Source organism: Chrysemys picta, chromosome 2, assembly GCF_011386835.1.
Source record: "Chrysemys picta bellii isolate R12L10 chromosome 2, ASM1138683v2, whole genome shotgun sequence".
Lineage (NCBI taxonomy): Eukaryota > Metazoa > Chordata > Testudines > Emydidae > Chrysemys > Chrysemys picta.
In genome coordinates this window covers 225,785,048-225,812,639 of record NC_088792.1, presented here as the reverse complement: position 1 = coordinate 225,812,639, position 27,592 = coordinate 225,785,048, and the positions used below count along the sequence as shown (strand labels likewise).

Sequence of the window (27,592 nt, the reverse complement as noted above, 5' to 3'; positions counted from 1 at the left end):
CGGGGCTCAGGCAAGCCCCATGTGGTGTCCTGTTTTCCCTTTGGGAAATATGGTCACCCTATCCATTATAAGATCTTGGTTTTAGTTGCCTATAAAACTTAGCCAAATGTTAAGCATTCAGGCTGAAATGTTCTATGCTGGGTGTCCACTTCAGACTGAATTTTTTGTAAAATTTTAGCAAAAATGGTTGAGCCACATCTGAGAATAAAGATAAGGGTAAACTATGTTGTTTTGCCAGTGTTAAAAAAAATATCTTATAACTATGAAAACTCCATGCTTTGAAGCAGGGATGTGAAATTTGGCTGGGGTATCACCCTGGTTTCAAGGATGCAGCTTCTGCTGTTCCCATGAAAAAAAAACCCTACATTTGACCAATTTATCCAAAAATGAGTATGTGATTATGTAATTAAGCAGGGCTGCCAGAGATGGGAGGAGGGGGAAGGGGAAGGGGCAGTTTGCCCCAGGCCCCCTGTTTGAGAGGGCCCACAAAATGACAAAGGGACGGCCAAGCCAAATTTGAGTGAAGAGGTGTTGCAACATGGTGAACGGGATTGCAATGCCACTCAGGTTTGATGCCTGCCATCAATAATGCAGGGAGCGAATTGCCCATCTCAGCCAGGCCCAGAACCCACAGTCACCGTTGTTGGCATCATGATGCCAGGCTTGAGGCGCCCTACCATGCTGAGAGACCAGAGGAAGGAGTAAGGTCACGGAATACCACTCCCGCTAGTGGCAGGGCTAGAGTTCAGAGAGAGGCAAGACTGGCTACATGCAGAGAAGAGCATCCCTTCCTGTGGGGAAGGCAGCAACCACACAGGCCTGGGGCCTCACTGACCCCTCTTCTCCATCCTCTCCCCTCCTCTTAAACTCTTTCATTTCCATGGTAATTTTTTTTTATTTGGATGGGGACATCAGTTTCAGATTTTGAACCTGACCCCCAAAACACTCTCTGCAGCCTTGAAGACTGTAAAATAAGGCATGCACACAATGGGACAGAATTACATTGCAAAGGCAACCTTAATTCTGGGATCTTCTAACTCTTAAGTTTGGACATATTTGACTTGTGATATTTTGGATGAATAAAGTATTTGTTTTCACTACATTCTCTGACCAAGACTGATCAGTAAACACTTCTGGTATTAATTACTGTTAAGTGGAAAGTGCACTGAGTTACTACTCCAGAAGTGTCCGATGACTCAATTAAAATCAGTGTCTGAAAGCACTATTTCAAATAGCATCATAGAAAACATTACAAAAGTAAAATGTATCTTTTTCAGCCATCCTGAGCTCTACTCTTCTCTTTAATTGCAAATTACACATGCACATGACAGAAGAGAACATTCATTTGTTAAATTTATTTTTACCTTCCAAGCTTTTGTCCTTCTCCACTGAAAGCTTTGAATTTCAGTCTAGGCTTTTCATATTCCTGTTCTTGGTGGTCTTCCATATCCAAGTTAACTTGGCCACCATGCACCAACCGTTGAAGTTCCAAAGGAATCTCTCTTAAATGCAAAAAAATAAACCATTTTAGCTGTCTCCTAAAAGTACGCAGTAGAAATTCCCAATTACAGTACAGTAAAACATTTCAGTATGGATCCTACAAGAGCCTAAACAATATTTTAATAAAGAGTGGAAACTAGTGCCCTATCTGTATCAAAATGCAGAGGAATCCAATTGCGCCTACTTCTTCTAGAAGCTAGACTAGACTAAAGACTAATGGATGTATAAATGTAGTTCATTATTAAGTCACAAGTTGAAATCTAGGGTGCACGGATACAATGAATGAGTGTACAATCTTAATAGCCACATTTTGCAAATGATGTTCAAACAGATGAAGTTACTGGGGAGTTCTGTGTTAAAAAAAAGTGAGATGGAATATTGCCCATACTTAGATATTTTTAATATTTTGGTTGAGAATTTAAAAAATAATCAAAAGGAAAAGAATTTAGAAATAATGTCTAAAAACAGTTGCTAGAATGATTATAATTTTTCACTTATCAAACATTTTTAAAGTTTTCTCAAGTAATCTCTAATGCAGGGGCGGGGAACCTTTTTTCTATCAGGGGCCACTGACCCACAGAAAAAAAAAAATCAGTCACAGACCACACACAGCCCCGCTGGCGGGGAGGGAAGCGTAAGGGGGCGTGGAGGCTTGGGGCTTCCCCTACTCTCTGGGGTGGGGCCAGAAATGAGGGGTTCAGGGTGCAGCAGTGGGCTCTGGGCTGGGACAGGGGGTTGGGGTGCGGGAGGGGGTGAGGGTTCTGGCTGGGGATGCAGGCTCTGGGGTGGGGCTGGGGATGAGGAGTTTGGGGTGTAGGAGGGGGCTCAGGGCAGGGGAAGGGGGTTGGGGGTGCACGTGGTGTCTAAGAGGGAGTTAGGGTGCAGGAAGGGGGGTTTTGAACTGGGGCCGGGGTGCGGGTAGGGATGCAGGCTCTGCGAGATAGTTTGGGTGCGGGAGGGAGCTGAGACCTCGGGGTTGGGGTGCGGGGTCTGGGAGGGAGTTAAGGTGTGTCAGGGGGCTTGGGGTGCAGGCTCTGACCGGGTGGCACTTACCTGAGGCGGCTCCTGGTTGGCTGTGCAGTGGGGCTAAGGCAGGCTTCCTGCAGGCCCTGGCCCCACGCTGCTCCCGGAAGCGGCCGGCATGTGTGGCCCCGAGGTGGAAGGGCGGTCGGGGCCTCTGCACAGAGCATGCTGCCCATGCCCGCAGGAGCCGCGCTCACAGCTCCCATTGGCTACAGTTCCCAGCCAATGGGAGTTGTGGAGCTGGTGCTGGGGGCAGCATGTGGAACTTCCCTGATCGCCCCTCCACCCGGGAGCTGTGAGGGTGGGTGGGAGGGGAGGGCGCCGAGGTTCAGGGTTTCTGGCCCACGGCATGGAGACTTGCTGCGGGCTGGATTAAATTAAGTAACGGGCTGAATCTGGCTTGTGGGCCGGAGGTTCCCCATCCCTGCTCTAATGCAATACATTTTTTTTGCCTATCAATCACAGTCCTTAACAGGGATCATAATCCAATTCAGGTGAGGAAAAACACCTTGAGAAATAATCAACTGATTTGATTATTATATTGCAGTAGTACCCAGGGCCCTCAATTAGTAACATCACCCCACTGTGCTAGGTGCTGTACAAATACATACAAAGACACAACCTCTACCCTGAAGATCTTACAATCTTTGGCCTGGTCCACACTAAGCCCCCAGTTCGAACTAAGATACGCAACTTCAGCTACATGAATAACTTAGCTGAAGTCGAAGTATCTTAGTTCGAACTTAAAGGTACTTACCGCAGGTCCACACACGGCAGGCAGGCTCCCCCGTCGACTCCGCCTACTCCTCTCGCAGAGCAGGATTACCGGCGTCGACGGCGAGCACTTCCGGGATCGATTTATCGCGTCTAGATAAGACGCGATAAATCGATCCCAGGAGATCGATTGCTGGCCGCCGAACCAGCGGGTAAGTATAGATGTACCCTCAGACAACAATCAATATGTAAAAGGTGGAGGAAAGAGGGATGCAATCTAATATATACATATATTCATATACAATAAGAGATATAAAAACTACTTTGGATTGTTATTGAGCAGAACCCGTCATCAGCATGGACACATGTCCCCTGCAATGGTGGTTGAAGCATGAAGGGACATATGAATCTTTAGCGCATCTGGCACGTAAATATCTTGCAATGCTACCTACAAAAGTGCCATGCAAATGCCTGTTCTCACTTTCTGGTGACATTGTAAATAAGAAGAGGGCAGTGTTATCTTCTGTAAATGTAAATGAACCTGTTTGTCTTAGCAATTGGCTGAACAAGAAGTAGGACTGAGAGGACTTGTAGGCTTTAAAATTTTACATTGTTTTATTTTTGAATGCAGTTTTTTGTACATAATTCTACATTTGTAAGTTCAACTTTTATGATAAAGAGATTGCACTACAGTACTTGTATTAGGTTAATTGAAAAATACTATTTCTTTTGATTTTTTACAGTGCAAATACTTGTAATCTAAAATAAATATAAAGTGAGCTGTGTACTCTTTATATTCTGTGTTGTAATTGAATATATTTGAAATGTAGAAAACATCTAAAATATTTAAATAAATGGTATTCTATTATTGTTTAACAATGCGATTAAATCGCGTGATTAAAAAAAATTAATTGCTTGGCGGCCTTAATTAAAACATTATTTATGTTAAGGAATAAACACACCTGTTTTGCTCAGCCCAGCATAATATGAATATTCAAAAAGAAGGAGGCTTATGTTGCAGTGAATAAGCCGTGAATTATTTTGAATCACAGCTGGCACTTCTGAGCCTAGTGCTGGAGGTGGCCATCATATTGAAGTATTATGTTATTTGTGGCACAGGCCAGATGGAGACCCAATCTTAGCATTTGACTACACATCACAGGTTGTGTGATTTGTAAAGTGCTCTAACATGCTGCACTCTAACTCCTCTACGCCAGCAGAGTCTACATGGTCTAAAAGGAAATTAGTTCACATTAACATAGTCCGATGAGAATTAGGCACCTTTTAGAGTGAATCAGCAGGTCTCCAAGGAGTAGTTAGAGCATTTTATAAATCCCACCCTCTGGCACATTTTGCCAGTGCTATGTACATAGGCCCTAAGCGACTGAACTAATGTACAATTTGCTTTAATAGTGTTTAACCGTCATAAAAATATGGTAAACATAATATTTTAATAATAAAACTTCAGATATTTTCTTCTGACTGTAAAAAGCATAGATGTGCACCTGTATTTTGATCCATTGCAAAGAGGTCCCTATGACAGTAACTTCTCATTTAAAGTCGTCCCGGTTAATGTTGTTTTATTGCTGATTAATTAGAGAACATGCTCGTTTAAAGTTGCGCAATGCTCCCTTATAACGTTGTTTGGCAGCTGCTTTATCCACTGCTTGCAGAAAGAGCAGCCCATTGGAGCGAGCTGGTGAGGGCTTGGAACCAGGGTGGACCGGCAGCCCCCCCATCAGCTCCCCGCTCCCCTAAGTTTCCTGTGCGGCAGCCGCCCAGCAGGATATCAATTACTGGGCAGTTCAGCTGTCCCTCCCTCCACTGCCATGTGCTACTCCTGCCCTATGCTTTGGAGCTGCTCCCGGGAACCTCCTGCTTGCTGTGCAGAGGGGTGTGGGGGAAGAGGGGTGCTAATGTCAGGGTGTCCCCCACTTCCCGCGCTCCTGTACCTTATCTCCAGAGCAGGGGGGGCGGGACACCAGGACAGAGGGAGCTTGCTAGCAGCAGCTGCTGTCTCAACTTGCTGATCTAATTAAAAAGGCAATGTACTTAACGTGGGGTCAGAGTACTTAAAGGGGAAATGTGCGTCTCTCTCTCACACACACTGTATGTCTCTGTCTCTCTCTGCCATGCTGTCTCCCCTCCCTCCATTCGTGCTGCCTTGGAGAGTGTGAGGCTACATTAACAACAATGTGTTAACCCTTGAGGGCTCAACTGAGTGCTAGTTCATCATTTAGCAGTAAGGCATTCCCTGGGAAATATCCCACCCTCTGATTTCACCACCCCAACCATCATTGCTGTGTACAGTATTAAATTGTTTAAAACTTATACTGTGTGTGTGTGTGTGTGTGTGTGTGTGTATATACACACACAAAGTATAAGTTTTTTAAATATATATACACACACACACACACACACACACACACACACTATAAGTTATATTATATATATAGTTTTTATCTCACGAAAAAAATTTCCCTGGAACCTAACTCCCCCCTCCCCCCCATTTACATTAATTCTTATGGGGAAATTGGATTCGCTTAACATCGTTTCACTTAAGGTAGCATTTTTCAGGAACATAACTACGTTAAGCGAGGAGTTACTGTACACTGTCTGTATCTCTGCAGGAACATCAATCAGCCTAATCTTGTTTCTGGTAGAAGGATTATTTAATGTTTCAGTACTCAGTTGCTTTACACTGCAGAAAGGTTATATACTTTTAATAATAATCACTGTTTTATTACTATTTCCCTTCTCTCCACCTGACTGCTCTGATATAGTCAGCAAAATAACCACCATTATAACTTACCCTCTTTTAACAGACTCAAGAAACTGAGCATTTGTTGGGTCTGTGTAAGTTCTCAACTCTCCATCATCTAAACTGAAACCATTCCTCCACAGTTTAAGCAAAATTTGAACCTATTGAGCAAAGAAAGTATAATAAAAAACTAAACAAAAAAATTCCTAAGCAATTATCTGCTGATCTTTTTTGTTAGCTTTGTACATATTGGCAAACATTAGAGTACTGAATCTAAAACAAAACACATTTTGTAGCAAAACACAGAAACATAAGATAGAAGGCAAAAGAAATAAAAACGTGTTCGCTTTTGTAAAGAGATTTTGGACTGTCATTTTTAGATTAACCCAAAAAAGTGATATTGACTTCTAGTAACATTTGCACTGTTGCTACAGTTGAAATTACAAACTTAGTGGTACTGAGACCTCCGACAGATTGGCAACCTTGTACTTCACAATAAGCCTTGACTTTTATCAGTGACATAGCTAATAGATAAAATACAAGGTACACAGAAAATATATGCCAACAATAGTGTACTAGGCTTAACAGGTGATGCAACTGCTTTCAAAATAGCGAATACTGTTTTTGTTTAAAATTGACCTAGCACACACAAACTTGTAGATTACTTCTACTATTCTAATCGCTTGTGGAATAAAGCAAGAGTTAAAGTTACTAATTCCCATAACTAGCTTTATCATAGTTATTTTTATTGTAACACCTCAGAGCCCCAAGTCATGGACTAGGACCCCACTCTGATAGACACTGTATAACACAGAACAAAAATACAGACCCTGCCTGCCCCCAAGACCTTACAATCCAAGTGTAAGCTAAGAGACAATAGATGGGTACAGACAGACTGACCGGGGAGTACAAGGAAACAATGAGACATATTGGTCAGCATGGTATGTATGATGTGTATTCTCAGCATATCCAGCAGCCTAACCATTGTCATATTTTCTGTAGGCCTCAGGGCAAAGGAGAATTTTAAAAGAGGGATTCAAAATAGGATAATGAGTTTGTTTTGTGCATGCTTACAGGGAGTTTCTCCAAGGCACAACGGGCAGCATGAGAGAAAGCATGAAAGTACTTGTCTGCAAATGTAACAAGTGGGTGATTGAGACTAGCATCATAGATTTATTGGAGGTAGGAGTCAACCTTTCAATGATAGAGAGATGACAGGTAGGGAGGAGGATAGTCATGAAAGGCCTTGAAAGTGCAGATAAGTAGTTTATATTTGATACAATAGAGAAGAAGGAAGCCTGTGAAGAGATACAAAGAGAAAGGTTACATAGTCGAAGTGATGAGCTAGGAAAATGATCTTTGCAGAAGCATTCTTGGTGGAAATAAGCAGGGCAAGACTGCATTTGTCAAGGCGAGAGAAAGGAAGTTTCAATAATCAAGATGCGATTACTTAAGCATTTATACAACACTAAACAATTATACAATGCTTTACAAAACATAAAAGGACATTCCTGCCCAGAAGAGGTTGCATTCTAAAACAGATGAGGAAAAAATTCAGGAAAATATCTGGGTGAGAGAGTGTGACTTACTCCCAGGGAAAATTGGTAAGAACATTTCAGGGTTAACAGAAGAAATATGTGGAAGTCTGGATTTACAAGAAGCAGCAAGAGATTTCTCCCAAGCTTGGGAAAAGCATAAAAGATGAGGCATAGAGTAGGAAAAGGAGAATGAGGGAGCAGCAGAGAGAGATGATTATAGTGCAGAAAAGGAGCATGCAAGAGCATAGGAAGAAAGAAAAGTAGAGATAAGGATAGGGCAAAATTGTGCAGAATCTTAAAGGCAAGAATGAGAAACCTGATGCAGTAAGAAAAGAATCCAGCAAAAGGCTGAAGGGGACAATTATAAAGGCAGAGTAGATGCAGATAAAGATGACTTTAGCAATGGTATTTTGGATAGATGGGAGAGAGGTAGAGGTGAGAATTCCGAAGACCACAGAGGAAGTGGTTGCAGGAAGGAAGATGAATATGACAAAAGCATAGACAAGGGTTTTAACACTGGCTATAGTTGAATTTTGTTTTTTTAGGGCTTGCAAACACAGGACTTGTGCAGAAATCCAGGGTGTGACTGTAGAGCACACTAGCAGGCCATGAGGACTCTGCTACTGCACACTAAAAGTTCTGTGGTGTGCTTTGATTTACTGCTGTTTCATACAACCTGTTTCAAACAACAGTGGGTCAAAGCACACTACAGAACTGTTGGTATGAAGTAGCAGGATCCAAACAGGGATTTAGTGTGTGCAACAGGCTAGTGTGCTGTTCATTCACACACTTTGTTTATATGTAGACAAGCCCTTAGAAAGGAAGAAGTGACAGAACTTAACACTAGTTATGGTGCAGAAAGAGCAGGAGAAGTCAAAGATAACACCAAGATTGCAAATATGGGAGAGTAGTGGAGTTGACAATGGTGTTAAGAAAAGAAAATGAAGATAGATTAGGAGAAAAGTTCAGGGTTGGAGGAAATGAGTTTGAGATGGCAGGAGGACATTCATGTAAGTATATCAAACATAGTGAAGAGGTGGACAGAGGGATGAAGATTAGAGGCAGAGAATTAGACTTGTAAAATAATTTGCATAGAGGTGTTAGCTCCACATGATTTCAGCTATCTTGAGCACAGAGGACAAAGAGGAGATGACCTAGCACAGGACCCTGAAGGGCACCAGAGAGAGAAAGATACTTTAGTGTTAATTTAGTTTTACTGATATTATAGTGTAGTTTTACTCTGAAAAGTGACTATATAAAAATGGCATCATTTTAGTTCACAATTCTATTCCCTGTGTATATTCAGAGTCATGTCTGCTCTCTTTGGTGGCAAAAGTAAGCTTTACTGTTCTTTACTCCTGTTAGTACTGCTGACCAAGCTCAGCTAAGATTCAATTACTGCTGATGTTTTTTCCATCTTGTGCATCAATAAAGTTGTTTATTAAGCTCCTATCAGTCACACCTATCCAAGTCTGCTGAAAACAATGGCAATCAGGAAACAACTCTATTCTATTCAATTTGTCATACAGAGCCCAGCACTTTCACAGGTGTAGGTGAGGGCCCAATTTGGATGTCAGAACATTTATTATTGGTGATGATGCATGATATGGAAAGAACCCTGTTTGACTCTCAGTGTGCAAATAATATGCAAGGCTGACAGGAAAAGACATCTTGCCAACTATAACTTAACACACAAATCACTGAGCTACAACAACACAGAAAACTATTATGCCACTTTTATAAAGAAAGGTTTATAAAGTATAACCATTCTGGTTGTTTTCTCTTCACCCTAAACTGGACTTAAAATTAGTCAAATATAATATTTATTTTCTTCCTACACAATATCAACTTTAGAAGGATCTTATCTAGCTAGTGAGTATTCCAGTAGCTTATTATCAATGACACTCAGTTTTCTATTTCACAGGGAATAAAGACAACACACAAAATTGCAAGTTATGAATTGTTGTGAGATGCTTAATAGGGCTGAATCAACACAACTAATGCCTATAGAGCTTTTAAATATGGTAGGCACCTCCTCACAAAATTAAGCGTTTAATTCGAAAGGAGCACTTTGCAACTCATATTAGAGTCACAGAGCACTCACAGCAATACAACCCTTTCTTTTCACAACACTGGACCCAGTCAGCCAACTTCTTTGCCGAACACCTCTTTCCTCTACCAGAAGAGGCTCTGCACTTCATAATCTATGTATTTTTGTCCATGTAGACCCTTTGGCTTTAAGAAATTATTCTTAAAATGTACATTACATGGCTCTATAGCTATTCATTATAAACAAAACTATTGTTATATAAAAACATTATCTTGACAACTTGGGCTTCAAACATTGCAGGATGTGTAGCACTATTTTCTGCTATTCAACATTTTACTTACATCTTGCCCATTCGGATTTTCTCCATATATATATTCAGAGCGCTTCCGGGATGAGTCACCCAATCTGTATCCACCACCTGAAAATGACTGATAAAATATTTAAAAGAAAGTTAATTACAAAAATTAAACAGCTTGAATAGATACGTGAAACAATTTACAAAGATATTTAATGGGGTGCAAGCATATAAATTAAAATGTGAACAAGCCTGCTTCTTTAGTTAACACAAACACACAATGTTCTAACTGATATGCCTTCTAATTAGCAAATTAGGTAGTTAGAAATTCTAACCATGCTAAGCAGTCAGTGTACTATGAAATGTTAAGATTGAAAATTGAATATTTGCAAGCATTAGTAATATAATTTACAAGACAATAAGCCCTGTAGGCAAAAATAACTAATTCATTTGGTTTTTACTAAACTATCTTTTTTATACTTACTTTAGCTTTACTAAAATCACCTGAGGCTCTTGCGGCTTCATCCAGTGGAACTGCCCCATGTTCTTTCGCCTCTTTGAAAAGTTCACCAACAATTTTACTGGGATTCTTATTAGAAGGCCCAACAATCTGTAGTCCGCTATATTCTGAGTCACCTGAGTAAAATCTTTAAACAATAATGTTCATCAGTGATGATCCTTCTGAAGTAATTGATGGACACCCATTTTTCAATAAAAAAGCTCAGTAAACAAATGGAGCCAAATTCTGGCACAAAACCTCTTCACTTTGATAACAGAAGCATTCCACCCAGTTCTGGTTTTCCCAATACACAAAGAAGCACTACTAAAAGAATTGTTACAGTAGTGGACCTACAAAGGTATAGAGGTTCCTAGAGGTTAGGAACCATGGTCATATGAACACAGTCCCGACATAGCTGTGACTTTACATGCCTTATCTTGTGTGGATTCCAAAGAATAATCTCCACTGGGAGGTTCTGTGCATGAGACTATGGCTGGTCTGATCAAATGCAGATGCATTGGAAAATCAGATGCACAATTAACACTGCCTTTGTAGAATTAACGTACAACTATTTGGGAGAACAACTAAAAATAGCACCAAAGTGAGATCTTAGGCTTAATGGTCTATTATGGTCTCATTTCTAACAATATTAGTTCTTTTTAACTACAATTAATTTATATTCTGAGGCACTTTAGAGTTTGCAGTAACTTCAGAGAAAACCATTGGATAAAACAAACAGTAGTAAACATCTAGCTTATTTTCAAACTAGACTAATTTCTAGCCATTGCATGAGATCCATTTCATAGAGTGTATTATTTAGTAGTTTTATTATCTGTAATCAGAAGTTATATACATGTCGGAGAGTAAGATTAAGAGACTAGAAGTGCTAGTGGCTAATGTATGTTTAGACACCATGGTGATGGATGCTATCCAAATTTAGATAGATAGATATGACATACTGCCAAGCTGTAGCATCTTTGATTTATGTTCTATTTGATTTGATTTTAAACAGCCAATAAAATGCTGAATGCTTCTGATTCTCCTTGGGTATACTATTTAAGTATAGGAGGCAAGGTGAGTTGATTCAGGATAAAACAAGTCAATCTGCTGCTGCTTACTAGAATAAAACTGATTCTGCTATCTCAACACTGATGTCTATAAACTAAGGGTGATGTGATGAAGCGGAGGTGATTGTTCTAACAAGATATTAACTTATTGCTAGCAGTTTAAGGATTAAGTGTTACCTTTTATATTAAATACAAGATTCACACAAATGAAGGTAACAAAGGAACACAAATATCATGGGGTAGCCATGTTAGTCTGTATCCACAAAAACAACGAGGAGTCCGGTGGCACCTTAAAGACTAACAGATTTATTTGGGCATAAGCTTTCATGGGTAAAAAACCCACTTCTTCAGATGCATGGAGTGAAAATTACAGATGCAGGCATTATTATACTGACACATGAAGAGAAGGGAGTTACCTAACAAGTGGAGAACCAGTGTTGACAGGGCCAATCAGGGTGGATGTAGTCCACTCCCAATAATTGATGAGGAGGTGTCAATGTCAGGAGAGGGAAAGTTGCTTTTGTAGTGAGCCAGCCACTCCCAGTCCCTGTTCAAGCCCAAATTAATGGTGTTAAATTTGCAAATGAATTTTAGTTCTGCAGTTTCTTTTTGAAGTCTGTTTTTGAAGTTTTTTTGTTCAAGTATGGCTACTTTTAAATCTATTATAGAATGTCCAGGGAGATGGACGTGTTCTCCTACTGGCTTTTGTATGTTACTATTCCTGATGTCCGATTTGTATCCAACAAAGTTAAGCTGTGAAACAAGAACACAAACACAGAGAAGAGGGGAAAAGATTCATTAGAAAAGATTTGAGTTAGATTATTCTAGAGGAAAATTACTCAATATGCACCCAGGGCTGGATCCAGGTTTTCTGCAGCCCAAAGCGGCGGAAAAAACAAAACAAAACAAAAACAAAAAAACGACGGCACTTCGGCAGCAGCTCAAAGAGAAAGAGGGACTGAGGGACCCACTGCCGAAGACCCGAATGGGCCGCCCCAATAGCGGACAGAGTGCCACCCCTTTGTATTGGCTGTCCCAAGCACCTGCTTCCTTAGCTGGCGCCTGGAGCTGGCCCTGTATGCACCTGTGTAAATCTGACTATGACCCAAAAACCAAAAATGATTTAAATAAAAGGTGCTAGAGTTGCTTACCAAATATAATGGACAGTAATGCTGAGGTAAAAAATAAGCATATTTGGAAGAGTTACTAGCACATTTTAATACCTCTATCTCATATTCATTTCAGTCCAGAAATAAAATCTAAGAAATATATAATTATGTTACATATTTTGTAAATATAAATTTGATTTAATTTTAAAATTTATTTTCCTAAATTTGGCCTGAGCATTATGGATTATCAAGAGCAATATTTTACGGGGGCAGAGGTATGTTAAAATAAATATTACATGTAAAACCAAGGAGATTAAGAATGAAAGCTTACAGTTCAGAAAGATTCAGATTATAGTTTGAAAATTGGACAAAGCATTTTATTTTAAATAGGAAAGGCTATCCTCCATACTTCATGTCACCATTTCCCTCTAATGAGTCACACAACAGCCCTTATGTTACCACTTAGAGCAAAGACTAAGATCAACACCATTATGAAGAAAGAAGAAAGGGAAAAATGTATGAATGAAAAAAAATAAAATCTAGATTAATATTCTATTCATAATTGTTATAGATAAATAAGCTTCTGTTTTTACAGTACCTTTGGTTTTCTTTGTCATCACTCATGCTTCTTTCTGGTTTTCTCAAGCTTCTGAAGGAGTCAATTTTTAGACTGCCAACAAATATTTTAAAAAACTCAGTTTTATTAAAAACATTACTGATATATATCCTGCATAATATATCCACTTTAACAAGCACTTCACACTTATGACTATGTAAAATGGTTAGTTTTTTATATACTTAACAAAACAAAAAAAAAAAAGAGCGAAAATAAGGACTCTCAAAAGTTCTGACCTGATGGGCTCCAACAGCCATTCAGGCTAACTGTTTATGTATTTTATAAAATAATTCTAAATTGCTGACCTACTGTAACAGCATATGTTCTTTTGGCCACATAGTTCCAAATATTCACCATGTAGCAAGGAAAGAATGGAGGGCAGCTCATTTAGGGCCATACAGCAATGCCCTTATGCATGCTGAATGACAATTTACTCCACAAGTGGCCTCACTAACATCAGTAGGTAACATTCAATGTGAATAAGGGTTGCAGAATCTGGCCCTTAACCTTCAATTATATTTGAAAACTGGCTTTGTAGTACTTGAACTACAATGGGACCAACCAGCATCATTATTATTTATTTATATTACCAAAGTGCTAGGAGCCCCAGTCATGAACCAGGACCCCATTGTGATAGGTGCAGTACACAGACCAAAAAGACAGTCACTGCTCCCAAAGAGCTTACAAGCAGTAGTTTCCGCTATTCCTTTCTGTTTATTACATGGATTCAAAAATATTCTTAAAGCCAACACTGCAAAGGTTTACAGTAAACATTTAGAATGAATTTAACAGATACTTTGAAATAGGGAATCAGAACCACTGTACTAGCTTCACATCCATGGGATAGTCCACCACTGGTGCACACTGCCATAGCTCCACTGACTTCAATGGAACTTTGACAATCGATGTAGACCAGTGTTTCTCAAACAGGGGCTGCCGCTCGTGTAGGGAAAGCCCCTGGCAGGCCGGGCTGGTTTGTTTACCTGCCCCATCCACAGGTCCAGCCGATCGCGGCTCCCACTGGCTGGTTCACCGCTGCAGGACAATGGGAGCTGTGGGAAGAGCAGCCAGTACGTCCCTCGGCCCGCGCCGCTTCCAGCGGCAAACCGCGGCCAGTGGGAGCCGCGATCGGCCGGACCTCTGGACGGGGCAGGTAAACAAACCGGCCTGGCCCGCCAGGGGCTTTCCCTGCACAAGCAGCGGCCCCAGTTTGAGAAACACTGATGTAGACTACAATCTAGCCAAATTAGGAATTATTTAACATTGTGTTAAGGGGGCATCTTTTCTTTCCAAAAGAGATTCATCTGAGTCATGGTATATGATTGCCAATAAAGAGCTAGAGTTTGCCAACATATACCATTCTGAAGTATTCAAGATTCAGTACCAACCTATTCCCTACATGGAATAGGAAGTAACTATAATAACTTTGTGGTATGTATTGGCAAGCAGCTTTTTAATAGTGATATCTGTAGATTGGTGATCTCAACCAGAAACAATTATTATTGTCCCCCAAGTATCCAGCCTTGGGCTGAATTTCATCTTTCCAGAGATCCATGTGCACAAATGGACTGTAGGTTTGTCACCAGTCATGGAGATGTCCGCTGGTATATACCCATTTAAAAAAAAAATGAGATTCACATTGACACATCTGTGTGGCTGGGGTCTTTTTAGAAAGACACCCAAGCCTTGTGTTTGGTTTATCATGTCCCAGTCACTTGCCACATATAGATTGTTTTTTTTTTTTTAAACCAAACACATCTTACTGTTCAGTTTTTTTGTATTTCATTAATTTAAACTTGGCATGATTTTTTTAAAATTTATTTGAGAATGCTATAATGAATCTCCATATATTCTGTTATGTGAACCCTAAGTACTTAAAGCAAATTCTTGTTGGCCACATGCACCTAAACATGCCAGAAAAAAACAGAGAAAAATATATTACATTCCTCTACCACACAGAAGTTGTCCACCCAAGTTCTTTGTTCCCATGAAGAACCTTAGAGGATATTTGCCAATTCTCCTATGGTAGATGCTGCTGAGGGATAATTTTGGATAGGGCTTAACAGTCACGGATCATAGTCCTCATGTTGACATGAGCACTGTGGTTTCCTGACCCAGAAGAGGCACTTATGCATAGCCTTCCATGTGAATTGCTCCTGATCCTAACAGTTGTTCCCCCCAAAAGAATACAGGTCATACGTCCAAATCTGTGACAGCATAACTACTTCTGCATTTAACTTTAAGCCTTTTGCCAGCATCTAACAGAAACATAAAGTGGTTGGGAACAGTTGCAGAATGAAGACTGCTCGATAAATAAATATATGCTACAAACACTTCCTAAGGAAGCAAAGTATTATAGGGTCCTGCACTTTACTCTTCTGTGTTGTTATAGCTTTTTAAACAAGCATTGGAATATAATACCTCTTTGAGATCAAATTTCTGAATGTTGTGACAAAAGCAGGATTAGTAAACTGAAACAGATATTATAGATGTCAAATAAATTACTAATCCTAATGTACAAAACACTTCTTACCTCTGAACTGGTACTCTTGGGTTACCGACCACTGTAGCTGGTGGTCTGTCAGAATGGGATAACTTGCCTTTAACTTCATCTTCATATAACCCAGCCAAAGCCAACTACATACAATACCAGACTTTTTAGAAAATCTATAAGACTAGAGATATAAACTATACAAAGAACAAGAGAATAAACATTGTATGCATTGTTTTAGAAGCCTAGGTTCCTTATTGATTTAGAAACATGAGTGACATTATTCAGATACTCATATAAATATTTGTCTGGATACCTGTACTCTGAAATAAATACACATGTATTTATTTACATATTAAACACAAATCTGAATTACCTCATTAAGAATGACAAGACTTTTATACAGAAGCATCTGTTCAGAATACATAGAAAGCACTCATATTACTTGTAAAAGGTTAAGACAAAGCTATTCTGTGTTTATGTGAAACAATATGCCTTTCAATAAGGTTGTTAGAGAACACAACAGTAATAGCTTTTAATTTATATTTTTCCAGTTCCTATATAACATGTTTACAACCATGACAGAATGTACTAATATTAAGATCCCAATTCAGCAAAGCACTTAAGCATGTGTTTAACACTGACTTCAGCAAGTGCTTAAAGGCTTACACCCAAGCATAATAACGTGTATTAGAAAGGCTTTCCCCAAGGATAGCCCTATATGCTGCCATTTCTCTGGCAGATTCAGCTTTAAGAACAGTATGCGAAGGGATACCAAATATGACATTTTTGGTAGCTTGATTTCAACTTAACGGGAGAGGAGAGGGTGCTGCTGCAGTGACCTGAGCACGGGAGCTGTGGCCACTCAGGCACCTTGGACACCCAGTGCCTCTCTCAAAGCTGTGCTTTGAATAAACCCAGTGCAATATAATACTAAATACTCCAAAAATTGGATCACAGGCATCTCCAATTGGGCACCCAAAATTAGCGGATATTTTTTATTTCAATCGCACTGTGCCTCAGTTCCAAATTTGTAAAATGGACATACCACCCATGTACCTCCCAGGGTTGTGAAAATTAATTCATTAACATTTGTGAAGCACACAAATACTTTAGTGATGAGCACCATAAAGAAGTCCAAGAAGAAATTAGTAATTCTGTCTTCAGAGCAGATTTTCAATAGAGTGCAGTAAATAAGTCATGGGGCCAACCATTGAACAATGATTAGAAATATTGACTAGCTGCTCACAGAGTAAATGCCATCCATTCTGAGCTCTGAAAGAGGCAAGGGCCCTGTAGAAAAAAGTAGTATATAACATAGTTATCATAATGAGTATGCACAAATGGGGTGAATTAAGGTTGCCCAGCAACCTTAATACTGGCATTCCCTCACTTTTGAGTGCTTGGCTTTGCAACCTCAATAATGTTCTTTTAATGTAGTTTTTTTGTATGGAATAAATTATTATTGTACTTATAATTTAGATGTTGTACTTAGTTTTTGTAAATATTAAAATTTTTGTCTCAAAAACGGAGTTCTAAAATTTCATTCTGCTTTTCTCTGGAGTGATATTAACATTTCACCACATAGTGCTGCAGGGCTACAGTTCTACTATGGGTTGGCTTACAAACAACAAACATTCAAATAAAGAGAGCCCTCTGCAAGACAAACTGTTTTAGAATCACAGTATTTAAGACTGTAATAAGTATTGTGATGAGACGCTCATTATCCAGGAAAGTAAAGTAGCTGAAGAACTGAGGGCTATTAAGAAAATCATACAGAGTAGTGAGATTGCAATAGAACTTTTAAAATACACCCAGTGTCTCAAACTTAATATGCATTCTACAGATTTGTGCTAGTTAAAAAGGGAACTTTTATTTTAGATAAATTTAACACCATGAAAGACCATCTACTCAAAAAGCCTGCTTAACTACAAGTCCGATCTTCAACAGTTTGGAAACCTGAAGATGAATGTAACTACTGTATGCTTCAGTTAAAAATGTTAGTCTCAATAGACTCATAGACTTTATCAACAATAATTAATGTGCAAACTTAATATTAGTAAGTAAAAAGGAAAAATGGTCAGGACTGGTCAGCAATGTATTGGCCTTATGTGTAATTTAAACAAGAACAGTAATACTGCCTAGAGTTTCACATTTCTTTTACTTAAGTAATAGCTAAGGGTAGGTCTACGCTTAGGTATTGTGTAGAGTAGACACAGAATGCCCAATTAGCATGGGTATAAAATAGCAGTGTAGACAATGAGGCATGGTTGAGTACAGCAGAAGGCCCTACATGCCTGAACGCTAGAGTATATATTCCACACAGCTCTTTACATGCCAGCAGCTCTCCGCTGGAGACTTTCACTTCCACATGTAGCTAAACACCACAGTGAGTGTGGACACAACCTGCCCTTCACTGCAGCATGTAGCTACACACAATGGTATTGGAACAATTTTTATAGTGGGGGTGCTGAAAGCCATTGAACAAAACTGTATACCCTGTATATGATGAAAACCGCTTCAAGCCAGGGGTTGTTGGCGCACCCCCAGCACAAGGACCCCTAGCTACACATACCCTACATGCTGCTGCAAGCATGGGCAAGCATAGACATGGTTTTAAAGAGTTTTATTTGGAAGCATTTCATAGTTTTAAAGCTGGTGGGAAAATGAATGCTGATAAAGAAATGGTTACAGCAGAGATTTTATATCATTTCTTTGCAGGAAGCTAACAATGGGAGCCAAACTCTCTGCAGGCTGAGGCACCTCTCCATTGCTCTAGTGCAGGGGTTTCCAGGCAAACTGCGGCTGCTGGGAGCTGCGAGCGGCCCTACCTGCGGACACTCAGGTAAACAAAAGTCTGGCGGCCCACCAGGGGCTTACCCTGAACGAGCTGCAAACCAAGTTTGGGAACCTCTGCTCTAGTGTTTGAAAGCCAGGCTCAACGGCACAAGAGGGTTTTTGCATTAAGCAGCTTTATTCGGGCCTTGCAAACAAGAGCTGGCAGCCTCATCGGGCCTGGCTATTAAGTCCTGAAAAATATGGGTCTTGTGAGAGAAGGGGTGTGACACAAAGCCAGCCACCTGCCTCCGCCTGGCGGATCACTCCACACCATGTGGCAGGTTACGGCCCCGTGGGGAGCAGCACGGCGGGGGATGGCCCAGGGGCAGGGTGCCAGGTGTGTGCATGGAAAGGGCAGGCAGCAGCCCCCCGCCAGCGCTCAGCTCCCTGTGCCCCGCTCCGCCGGGAAATACAGCCCGCCGGGCGGCGCCTCTAACCGCAGAGCCTGGGCTTGGCCAGGCCAGCCTCCCGCGCCCGATCCAGCCCTCGCCCAGCAGCCCGGAGCACCGCAGCCGCCGGGACGGGACGGGACGGGACGGCACCTGTCGGGGAGGCGCCGCCGGGCTCTCGTTTATCATTCCCAAGTATCGTCCCGGCCCTTCCGCACCTGTAAGTCCCGGGCCGTGGGTGGCCGGGCATTAGCCCGGGGCCCTTCGTCCCGCCGCGGCCCGCCAACCGCCGCCTCTTCCTGCTGGCCCGCTGCTTCCCCGCCGTCCGCCATCTTCAGCTGCACGGAGGGAGCCGCTCCCCGCGGCCCGGCTGGCTGCGGACCTGCGGCTGGAGTGAAGCGCCGCAGAGCACTTCCGTAGCCAGGCTACCATGGCAACAGGAGGAGCGGGACTGGACCAGCCTCCTACTCCCTAGCCCCGCCTCCTTCGCTGGACCCGCCCAATGTATGTATGGGCGCGCCCGCGCCCGAACCGTGTGTGATTGCGCGCGCGCCTGCTCCTCTCTGAGTGTGTGCGTTCACCTCCCCCCCTATGTTTGCAGGTCCCCGCCCGCTGCCAGGTGTGATTGACCGTCTGCCTGTTGTAGGCATGCAGATGCATAGGTGCTGGAACTAGGGGTGCTGCTGCACCCCCTGGCCTGGAGTGGTTTCCATTATATACAGGGTTTACAGTTTGGTTCAATGGCTCTCAGTAGCCCCACTATACAAATTGTTCCAGCACCCTTGTGCATATGCCCACCTGCCCATGTATGAGCCCTCACTTGTGCGTGTGTGTGTGCGCGCGCGCGCACCCACAGGCACCCATCTATGTGTCTGCCTATTCCTATGTATGTTTCTGCCTGTCCCTATGTGCGTCTGCACGCGTCTGCCCCTGTGTGGGTATGGTGTGCATGGGTGTATGCACCTGCCTGCCCCTGTGTTTGTGTATGTATACATCTGTCCACCCATGGGTGTGCCTGCCCACCCCACGGGTGTGCCTGACTGCCCCATGTGTGTGTGTGCCTGTGTATTAGGGTTGCCAGGTGTCCAGTTTTTGCCTGGAATGCCTGGTCAAAAGGGGACCCTGGCAGCTCTGGTCAGCACCACTGACTGGGCCGTTAAAATACGGTCGGTGGCGCAGTGGGACTAAGGCAGGCTCCCTGCCTGCCCTGGCTCTGCGCGGCTCCCGGAAGCGGCTGGCATTTCCCTGCAGCCCCTACGCAGAGGGGCAATCAGGGAAGCTCCATGCACTGCCCCGCCCCCCAGTGCCGGCTCCGCAACTCCCATTGGCCAATGTGGGGTGGCACCTGCTGGCGCAGGCAGCGCACAGAGCCCCCTGGCCCGTCTGCCTAGGAGGAGCCTTCAGGGAGCTGTGCGGAACTAGGGCAGGCAGGGAGCCATCAGAAGTAATTGCCGCCTAGCTGGAGCCCGTACTCCAAACCCCCTCCAGCTCTCCAACCCCAGGTCGGAACGCCCTTCCACATCCTAACTCCCTCCAAGAGTCTGTACCCCAAGCCCCTCATCCCTGGTCCCACACCAGAGCCTGCATCCCCAACCAGAGCCCTCACATCCCAACCCTCTGCCCCAGCCCTGAGTCCCCTCTCACACCCAAACTCTCTCCTGGAACCTGCACCCTGCATCCCCTCCTGCACTTCAACCCCCTACCCCAGCCCTGAGCCCCCTTCTGCACCCCAAACCCCTAATCTCCAGCCCCACCCCAGAGCCCACACCGCCAGCCGGAGCCTTCACCTCCTTCCGCACTGCAGCTCCCTGCCTCATCCCAGAGCCTGCTCCTGCACCCTGAACCCCTCATTTCTGGCCCCACCCCAGAGCCCACACCCCCAGCTGGAGCCCTCCCCCCTCCCCCCCTCATCCCAACCTCCTGCCCCAGCCCCGTGAAAGTGAGTGAGGGTGGGGGAGAGTGAGCGACAGAGTCGGGGGGATGGAGTGGGGCAGGTTTTGTGCGATTAGAAAGTTGGCAACCCTACTACGTGTATGTGTGCACGCCTGCCTGCCCTTGTGTGTATGTGTCCACCCGTCCACCCCGTGTGTGTGTGCCCACCTGTCTGTGTGTTTGTGCACATATGCACACCCACCTTCCCTGTGTGTGTGTGTGGCCCTGTGTGCCTGCCTGCCTGTCCCTGTGATTGTCTGCTTCTACCTGCCCCAGGTGTGAATGTGCACCTGCCAGTCTGTCTGCCCCTGTGCGGCTGTGGCTGCCTGCACACGTGTAAGGGACAATGTGTGTGTGTGCGTCTGCATGTGTGTATCTGCCTGCCTGCCCTGAGCACAGGCACTGACTTTCGTTTTTGCCAGTGGGTGCTCCTGTCCACTCCCCTCCCCTGTGCAAATGGTGGGTATGGTCTCAGCGGGGAAGAGGCTGAGCGGGGCCGTGGCCTCGGGGGGGTAGGGGGAAGAGGCCAAGTGGGGGTGGGGCTACAGTTCGAGTGCTGGGGCCCACAAAAGTTTAATCTGGCCCTGCAGGTGCTGAGCACCGCCTAATTTTTTTTCGATGGGTGCTTGAGCCTCAGAGCACCACAAAGTCGGCGCCTATGGCCCTGAGTGTATCTGCATCTGCCTGCCCCTGTGTGTGTGTGTGTCTGCCTGCCCCTCTGTGTGTATGTGCCTGGCTGTCCCATGTATGTGTGTCTCTGGCTCTTTCAGTCCCCTCCTATCCTAGCCTGTTTGTGCGATGAGTCTCTGTTGCCACAATGTAGTGTGACATGCCAGAATCATCTCTTTATTTGTACTTTAGAGTAATAGCCTAAACTCTGGTATCAAAACAGCAGTGAGAGTGTGCAGGCTAGTCAGGGGTAGATTTACACCCCAGCTTGCAGTAAACTAAAAGGTGCTGTAGATAAGCCGTTATAGTAATTATCTGATTTTTAAGATTTTCTAATAATAGTAACAATCCTATTTTTAATGCAGGGTTATTAACTTAAATCTTTGGGCACCCTTATAACATATTGCAGAAAGGCACAGAGACATGATGAGTTCATCATTAGTTAACAGTATTGCCAACCCCACGCATTCAAAAACCATGAGTCAGGCCCCCAAAATAAAAAAGAGTACCTTAAAAATCCTGCAGTTTTAAAAAAATACTGCTGGTTTCCTTTTATTTGCCTTCTGGTGTTTGAGCCTTGGGGTTCTCTGCTACCGTGCGGGTTAGAAACTTACCTTTTAAAAATATGAAATCTGAGATTCTCACATAATCATATGAGTCCAGGAGCTGGGGCCTTAAGAAAAAAATCTACGTATTATGGCTCTCACAATAATATTACCAGAGTTGGCACCACTGTGGGTAGCATGAGTCAGAAACCAAAGTTACAACTAGAAATTTAGAAACCAATGATTTTTTCATAATCCCCTCCCTCAGCACCAGGTAATGTCCCACGTGCTTATTTTCTGCAGGACATATTACGTCTCAAGTTGCAGTGAAATCAGAGTTGAATATGCATAGCTAAGCCTCAGTGTGACCGTATATGTAGATAATGTATAGCAAGTAATGTTTCCCCTAAAGCATAGCTCCAATTGCTATATATTGCATGCATTTCTGCCGGTTGTAGTGAATCATCCAGTACAGTGGACAATTTCTCACTTTGGCACAATGTATCAATTGGCCCCTTACTGCTTTGCTATGTTGAATTGTCACTGCTGAATATAGCAAGGTGGATTGTCTCAATCACTCAGGATAGGAAGCTTTGAGAAATGTCACCTTAGCACATTATAGGAATAAAGCAGCAGAATGGTAGTGTTTTTAGTTTACAAGAATAAAATTAAAAAATAAACTGTAGAAAGTGGGGCAGAAAATGAAGGAAGGATAAAGGAAAAGAAACCTTAACTTGAGTTCCTAACAAATATTGGTATTCATTCATGGACTGCACACCTACTGTAAAATATCAACATCACCAGCTAAACTGCTAAAAATAAATAAAATAGAAATAGAAATCAACCAACACCAATTGGCTACATAGTTGAGGATCTTATTTGAGTATGCCAAGGATGAAAATGTACTCACGTGCTTCATTTATCTTTCCTTTGGCTGATTAGTGAAATGCAGTTGTTGCCTAAAAGAAAATGCCATCTTCCTAGAGTGACATAGTCTGAATTAGGAGAGGGAAACCAAATTATAATTGCTCTAAAATCCAAATGAATTTATGAAGAAATTAAGCTTATTGCAGCCAGATGTCCTATATTTTGAAGGGACTATCTTTCTCCAAACACTGGCACTATTCCTGCTTGCCACTCTTGATTGCCTGCTCTAGGATAAAGCATTTCAAGATATCACCTGAATACAGATTAACATTAATTTTTTTCATTGAGAAAGTATATAAACCCGAACATCTGCAAATGCAAATCAGGCTACCCTAAGATGCCATTTTAATTTGCATAATATTATTGCTGGGACCAATGCTTTTCTGCACAGCTGTAAATTTAAAATAGTTAATTACTATCTTGCAGCTATCTTTCCTTAATTAAAAGTAATCTTGTATTTTTTTTATTTCTAAAATGCTTTTTCAATTATCCCAGCTATTCCCCCCGTTTCCCCACCACTCCCCTCCCAAAATTAAAATAAAATATATTAGGGAGGGAAAAGGCCTACATTCAAAGCTAATCACATAGATCCAGTTCAGGTGATACTTCTAGGCATGTATACACTACAACATACAACCCCATCTGCAGATCTAGTTTAGGAATGATTGTCCCGTTATCTAGTTATAACTGATTCCTGTAGCATAGATGCACCTTAACAGAATTCCATAACAACGCAAACTTTAGGAAAAGCAAAGGATGGCTGCTTTCTAATCCCTTGGGACATCCTGGCACAAATGAACACTGATTAGGTCTCAGAATAGCAGCAGCGTTAGTCTGTATCCACAAAAAGAACAGGCGTACTTGTGGCACTTTAGAGACTAACACATTTATTTTGTGTTTGTGACTGTAACTGAAAGTTTCTTCAAAGATTGTCAGATTTATAGACCACCAAGAGAGTTCACAGGCTCTCACTCACAAACACTCCAAGGGTCTGATCTTGCATTCCTTTCAAATCTTTGGGAATCAACAGAAGTGTTGGGTGTACAGAGAACGCATGATCAGCCACCAGAAAACGTCTGTAGCTTATGCTCAAATAAATTTGTTAGTCTCTAAGGTGCCACAAGTACTCCTGTTCTTTTTTACTGATTAGGTCAGCATTAACTTCTAGGGCTTCCCATCCTACTTAGTGAAAGTCCCTAGCAAAGCATAGTTGGGTGAACATCAGAAGGAAGGGAAGACATAGGGAACTAAAAAGCGGGGAGGGGGCACAAACCTGTTCCCTCAAACCTAGGGTTACCATTCGTCCGGATTCCCCCGGACATGTCTGGCTTTTCTGAGTTAAAAATAGCGTCCGGGGGGAATTTGTAAATGTCCGGACTTCCCCCCAATGCAGAGCGCGTGCGGCTGACAGGGCAGCCGGCCAGGTGGTGCCACTTGCACTAGGCTCCGGCAGCCAGAGAGAGCCCCTCCTCCACTTCCCCCCTCCTCTCACCTGCAGCTGAGATCACTCCCCTCCTGTCTCTCCCTCCCTCCCGCTCCCTGCATTCGCAGCCGGCCCGCCGCTCGCAATGGGCCTCCGGCAGTCTGGAGCTCCTCCCCCTGCCCAGCGCGCCGCTCCGCAGCACTCTGCGAGGGCGGGAACCGGGCTATGAGCTCCGTGGGGGAGTGTGGCAGCGTGTCGGGTTGCGCGTGGAGCCCGACACGCTGTTCTGAGCGGCACAGCAAGGGGGCCAGGGGGATGGAGAAGGGGCAGGGAGGTTCTGAAGGGGGCAGTCAAGAGACAGGGATGGGTCAGGAGTTCGGGGGGGGGCTGTCTGGGGGTTGGGGGTGTAAGGTTTTGGGCAGTCAGGGGACAGGTAGGGGGTAGGGTCCTAGGGGGCAGTTAGGGTGGGGGGGGGTCTCAGAAGGAGGCAGTTAGGGGACAAGGAACAGGGAGGCTTAGGTAGGGGGTGGGGTTCTGTAGGGCAGTTAGGAGCAGGTGTCTCAGGAGGGGGCAGTCAGGGGACAGGGAGCAGAGTGATTTAGATGGGTTGGGAGTTCTGGGGGGGGCTGTCAGGGTGTGGGGAGTGGTTGGATGGGGCGTGGGAGTCCCTGGTGTCTGTCTGGGGGTGGGGGAGTGGATAAGGGTTGGGGCAGTCAGGGGACAGGTAGGGGGTAGAGTCCTAGGGGGCCAGCTAGGATGGGGGGAGGGTCTCAGGAGGGGGCAGTCAGGGGATAGGTAGAGGATAGGGTTCTAGGGGGCCAGTTAGGATGGGGGGGAAGGTCTCAGGAGGGGGCAGTCAGGGGACAAGGAGCAGGGAGGCTTAGGTAGGGGGTGGGGTTCTGTAGGGCAGTTAGGAGCAGGGGTCTCAGGAGGGGGCAGTCAGGGGACAGGGAGCAGAGTAGTTTAGATGGGTTGGGAGTTCTGGGGGGGGGCTGTCAGGGTGTGGGGAGTGGTTGGATGGGGCGTGGGAGTCCCTGGTGTCTGTCTGGGGGTGGGGGGTGGATAAGGGTTGGGGCAGTCAGGGGACAGGTAGGGGGTAGGGTCCTAGGGGGCCAGTTAGGATGGGGGGGAAGGTCTCAGGAGGGGGCAGTCAGGGGACAAGGAGCAGGGAGGCTTAGGTAGGGGGTGGAGTCCTGGGGAGCAGTTAGGTAGGGTTACCATATGTCCGGTTTCTCCCAGACATGTCCGGCTTTTTGGTCCTCAAATCCCCGTCCGGGGAGAATTGCCAAAAAGCCAAACATGTCTGGGAAAATAGCTTTGCCGGCATCCCTGCCCCAGTCCCCTGCTTACTTTGCGGCTCCCGCAGGCTGCGAGCTCAGGCGGATTTCCCCACGGCGGCGGCTGCTGCTGCTCCCCCCAGACACCTCAGCTCTGTGGAGCTGAAGAGCCGAGCTGCCCGAGCGCTACCAGCTTCACGGTTTGCCGGGCAGCCCCCAGACCTCCAGACCCTGCGCCCTCGGCCGGGCGCTTCCCCAGCGCAGCCGAAGCCTGGGAGGGGAAGCACCCATCCAGGGGCGCAGGGTCTGGAGGTCTGGGGGCTTCCCGGCAAACCATGAAGCCGGTAGCGCTCGGGCAGCTGTTTCGCGGCTGGGAGGGAGGAGGGGGAATGCGGGGCGCTCAGGGGAAGGGATGGAGTTGGGGCGGGGAAGTGGCAGAGTTGGGGTGGGGAAGGGGTGGGGCCAGGGCCCCGTAGAGTGTCCTCTTTTTTTAATGCGGAAATATGGTAACCCTACTCAAACCCACAGAGGAAAACTGATAAGGGAACTTGGCAATTGGAAATGTACACCATTTCTAGTCTTTTATGTGGAATGATGGATGTAAGGGACAATGTGGCTCTTTATTTCCAAAATCCCCACCGAAGGTTGTGCCATAAGGCATTGAAAGATTATTAAAATACAGTTAATATGTATTTTTAAAAAGTATTGAAAGACAGCACTTGAAATTGTTCTGATTGTCATTCTGAAACAAACCATTTTAAGGATCTTCCATAAATTGTGTTGGGATTTATTAAACACTCTTGTAAAAATTTTCTGTTTATGGATGGGCCAATACTCCTTTTAATTGTTCTGGTTTCTTTTTACTGGTTTCCTTTTATGTATGTATGTGTATACACACATGCGTGTGTGCTACAGATGTTTTTTGGGGGCTGATCATGCGTTCTCTGCACACCCAACACTTCTGTTGATTCCAAAAGATGTGAAAGGAATGCAAGATCAGACCCTTGGAGTGTTTGTGAGCAAGAGCCTGTGAACTCTCTTGGTGGTCTATAAATCTGACAATCTTTGAAGAAACTTTCAGTTACAGTCACAAACACAAATCCATTTACTTTTTTCATTCTTAACTTTTCCTTCCTTATTTTTGCAGCTCTGCTGCCTCCAAGATTCCTAATAATTTCAGGGATGATAATACATGTCTAGGCACAGTAAGATCAGGTCCTCCATGCACTGTAGCATTCCCTCCTGTGAGCAGAGGAAGGATTCCCGCTGGGAAGGTGTGAAAAGGGGCACACCACCTACATGACATTAGTTTCCCTGATCCCTTTGCCTGACCCAGCAGGAGCCCATCAGTGAGTGCTCTATGTATGGAGTTATGGTTTCATAGTGTGTGGGAATAGGAGACTGGGGTTGATTTCTCAACTAATGTGGGCTTGGAGTCAACTGGAGTCTTTCCAGCAACTTCAGGCTCTGGATCAGAGCCTTAGTGAATAAAGTAATGCAGGCCATGTCAAAATTCACTTTCCCGCATCTCTAAGAAAGGCTCTGGAGGCAGCAACCAGCAGGGAATTCCCTTGTAGTGTGGCTTCTTCAGAAGCTATGTTCTCATAGAGCTTGAGATTGAGAAGGTAGTAGGGAGTCCTGTCTGCCCTGTGCCTTTGTCATTCTCAGAGAATAAACCCTGATTTTGGGGCCTGAACACCCTGGCACTTCTTGGAGGTTAGAATGGGAGGGAACATGTGTCTCCCACCCCAGCAGAAGAATTACAAGGAAACTGTGTTAGAGTGGCATTTCTTGTACTCTAAATTGATATAGGCCATGTGGTGGAGAAGATAGGCCCCAATCCTGCCACTGACTATGAGGTGGCAGACCCCTGCAGCTATGCAGAGCCCCATTGGATGTGTCTACACTTCAATGTAAGGCCATTGGTAG

At 44.1% G+C, this 27,592-nt stretch overlaps 1 protein-coding gene across 5 annotated transcripts in view; it reads right to left on the bottom strand.

Annotated features, from left to right (window-relative positions):
• The window catches only part of UBXN2B (UBX domain protein 2B), a 32,047-nt gene extending 12,666 nt beyond the window's left edge, over positions 1-19,381 (bottom strand). The window contains exons 1-7 of one of the 5 annotated variants that reach the window (XM_065585604.1): positions 19,109-19,381; positions 15,706-15,860; positions 13,155-13,226; positions 10,366-10,528; positions 9,928-10,014; positions 6,050-6,159; positions 1,365-1,502 (exon numbers count right to left, since the gene is read on the bottom strand). In XM_065585604.1, coding sequence (XP_065441676.1) covers positions 1,365-1,502; positions 6,050-6,159; positions 9,928-10,014; positions 10,366-10,528; positions 13,155-13,180 — 524 coding nt within the window. In that variant the 5' untranslated portion in view covers positions 13,181-13,226; positions 15,706-15,860; positions 19,109-19,381. Of the gene's footprint in view, positions 1-1,364; positions 1,503-6,049; positions 6,160-9,927; positions 10,015-10,365; positions 10,529-13,154; positions 13,227-15,705; positions 16,471-17,134 lie in introns of all 5 variants that reach the window. The other 4 variants (XM_008170777.4, XM_008170776.4, XM_065585605.1 and 1 more) reach the window with 4 other exon arrangements.
• Between the last annotated feature and the right edge of the window lie 8,211 nt (positions 19,382-27,592).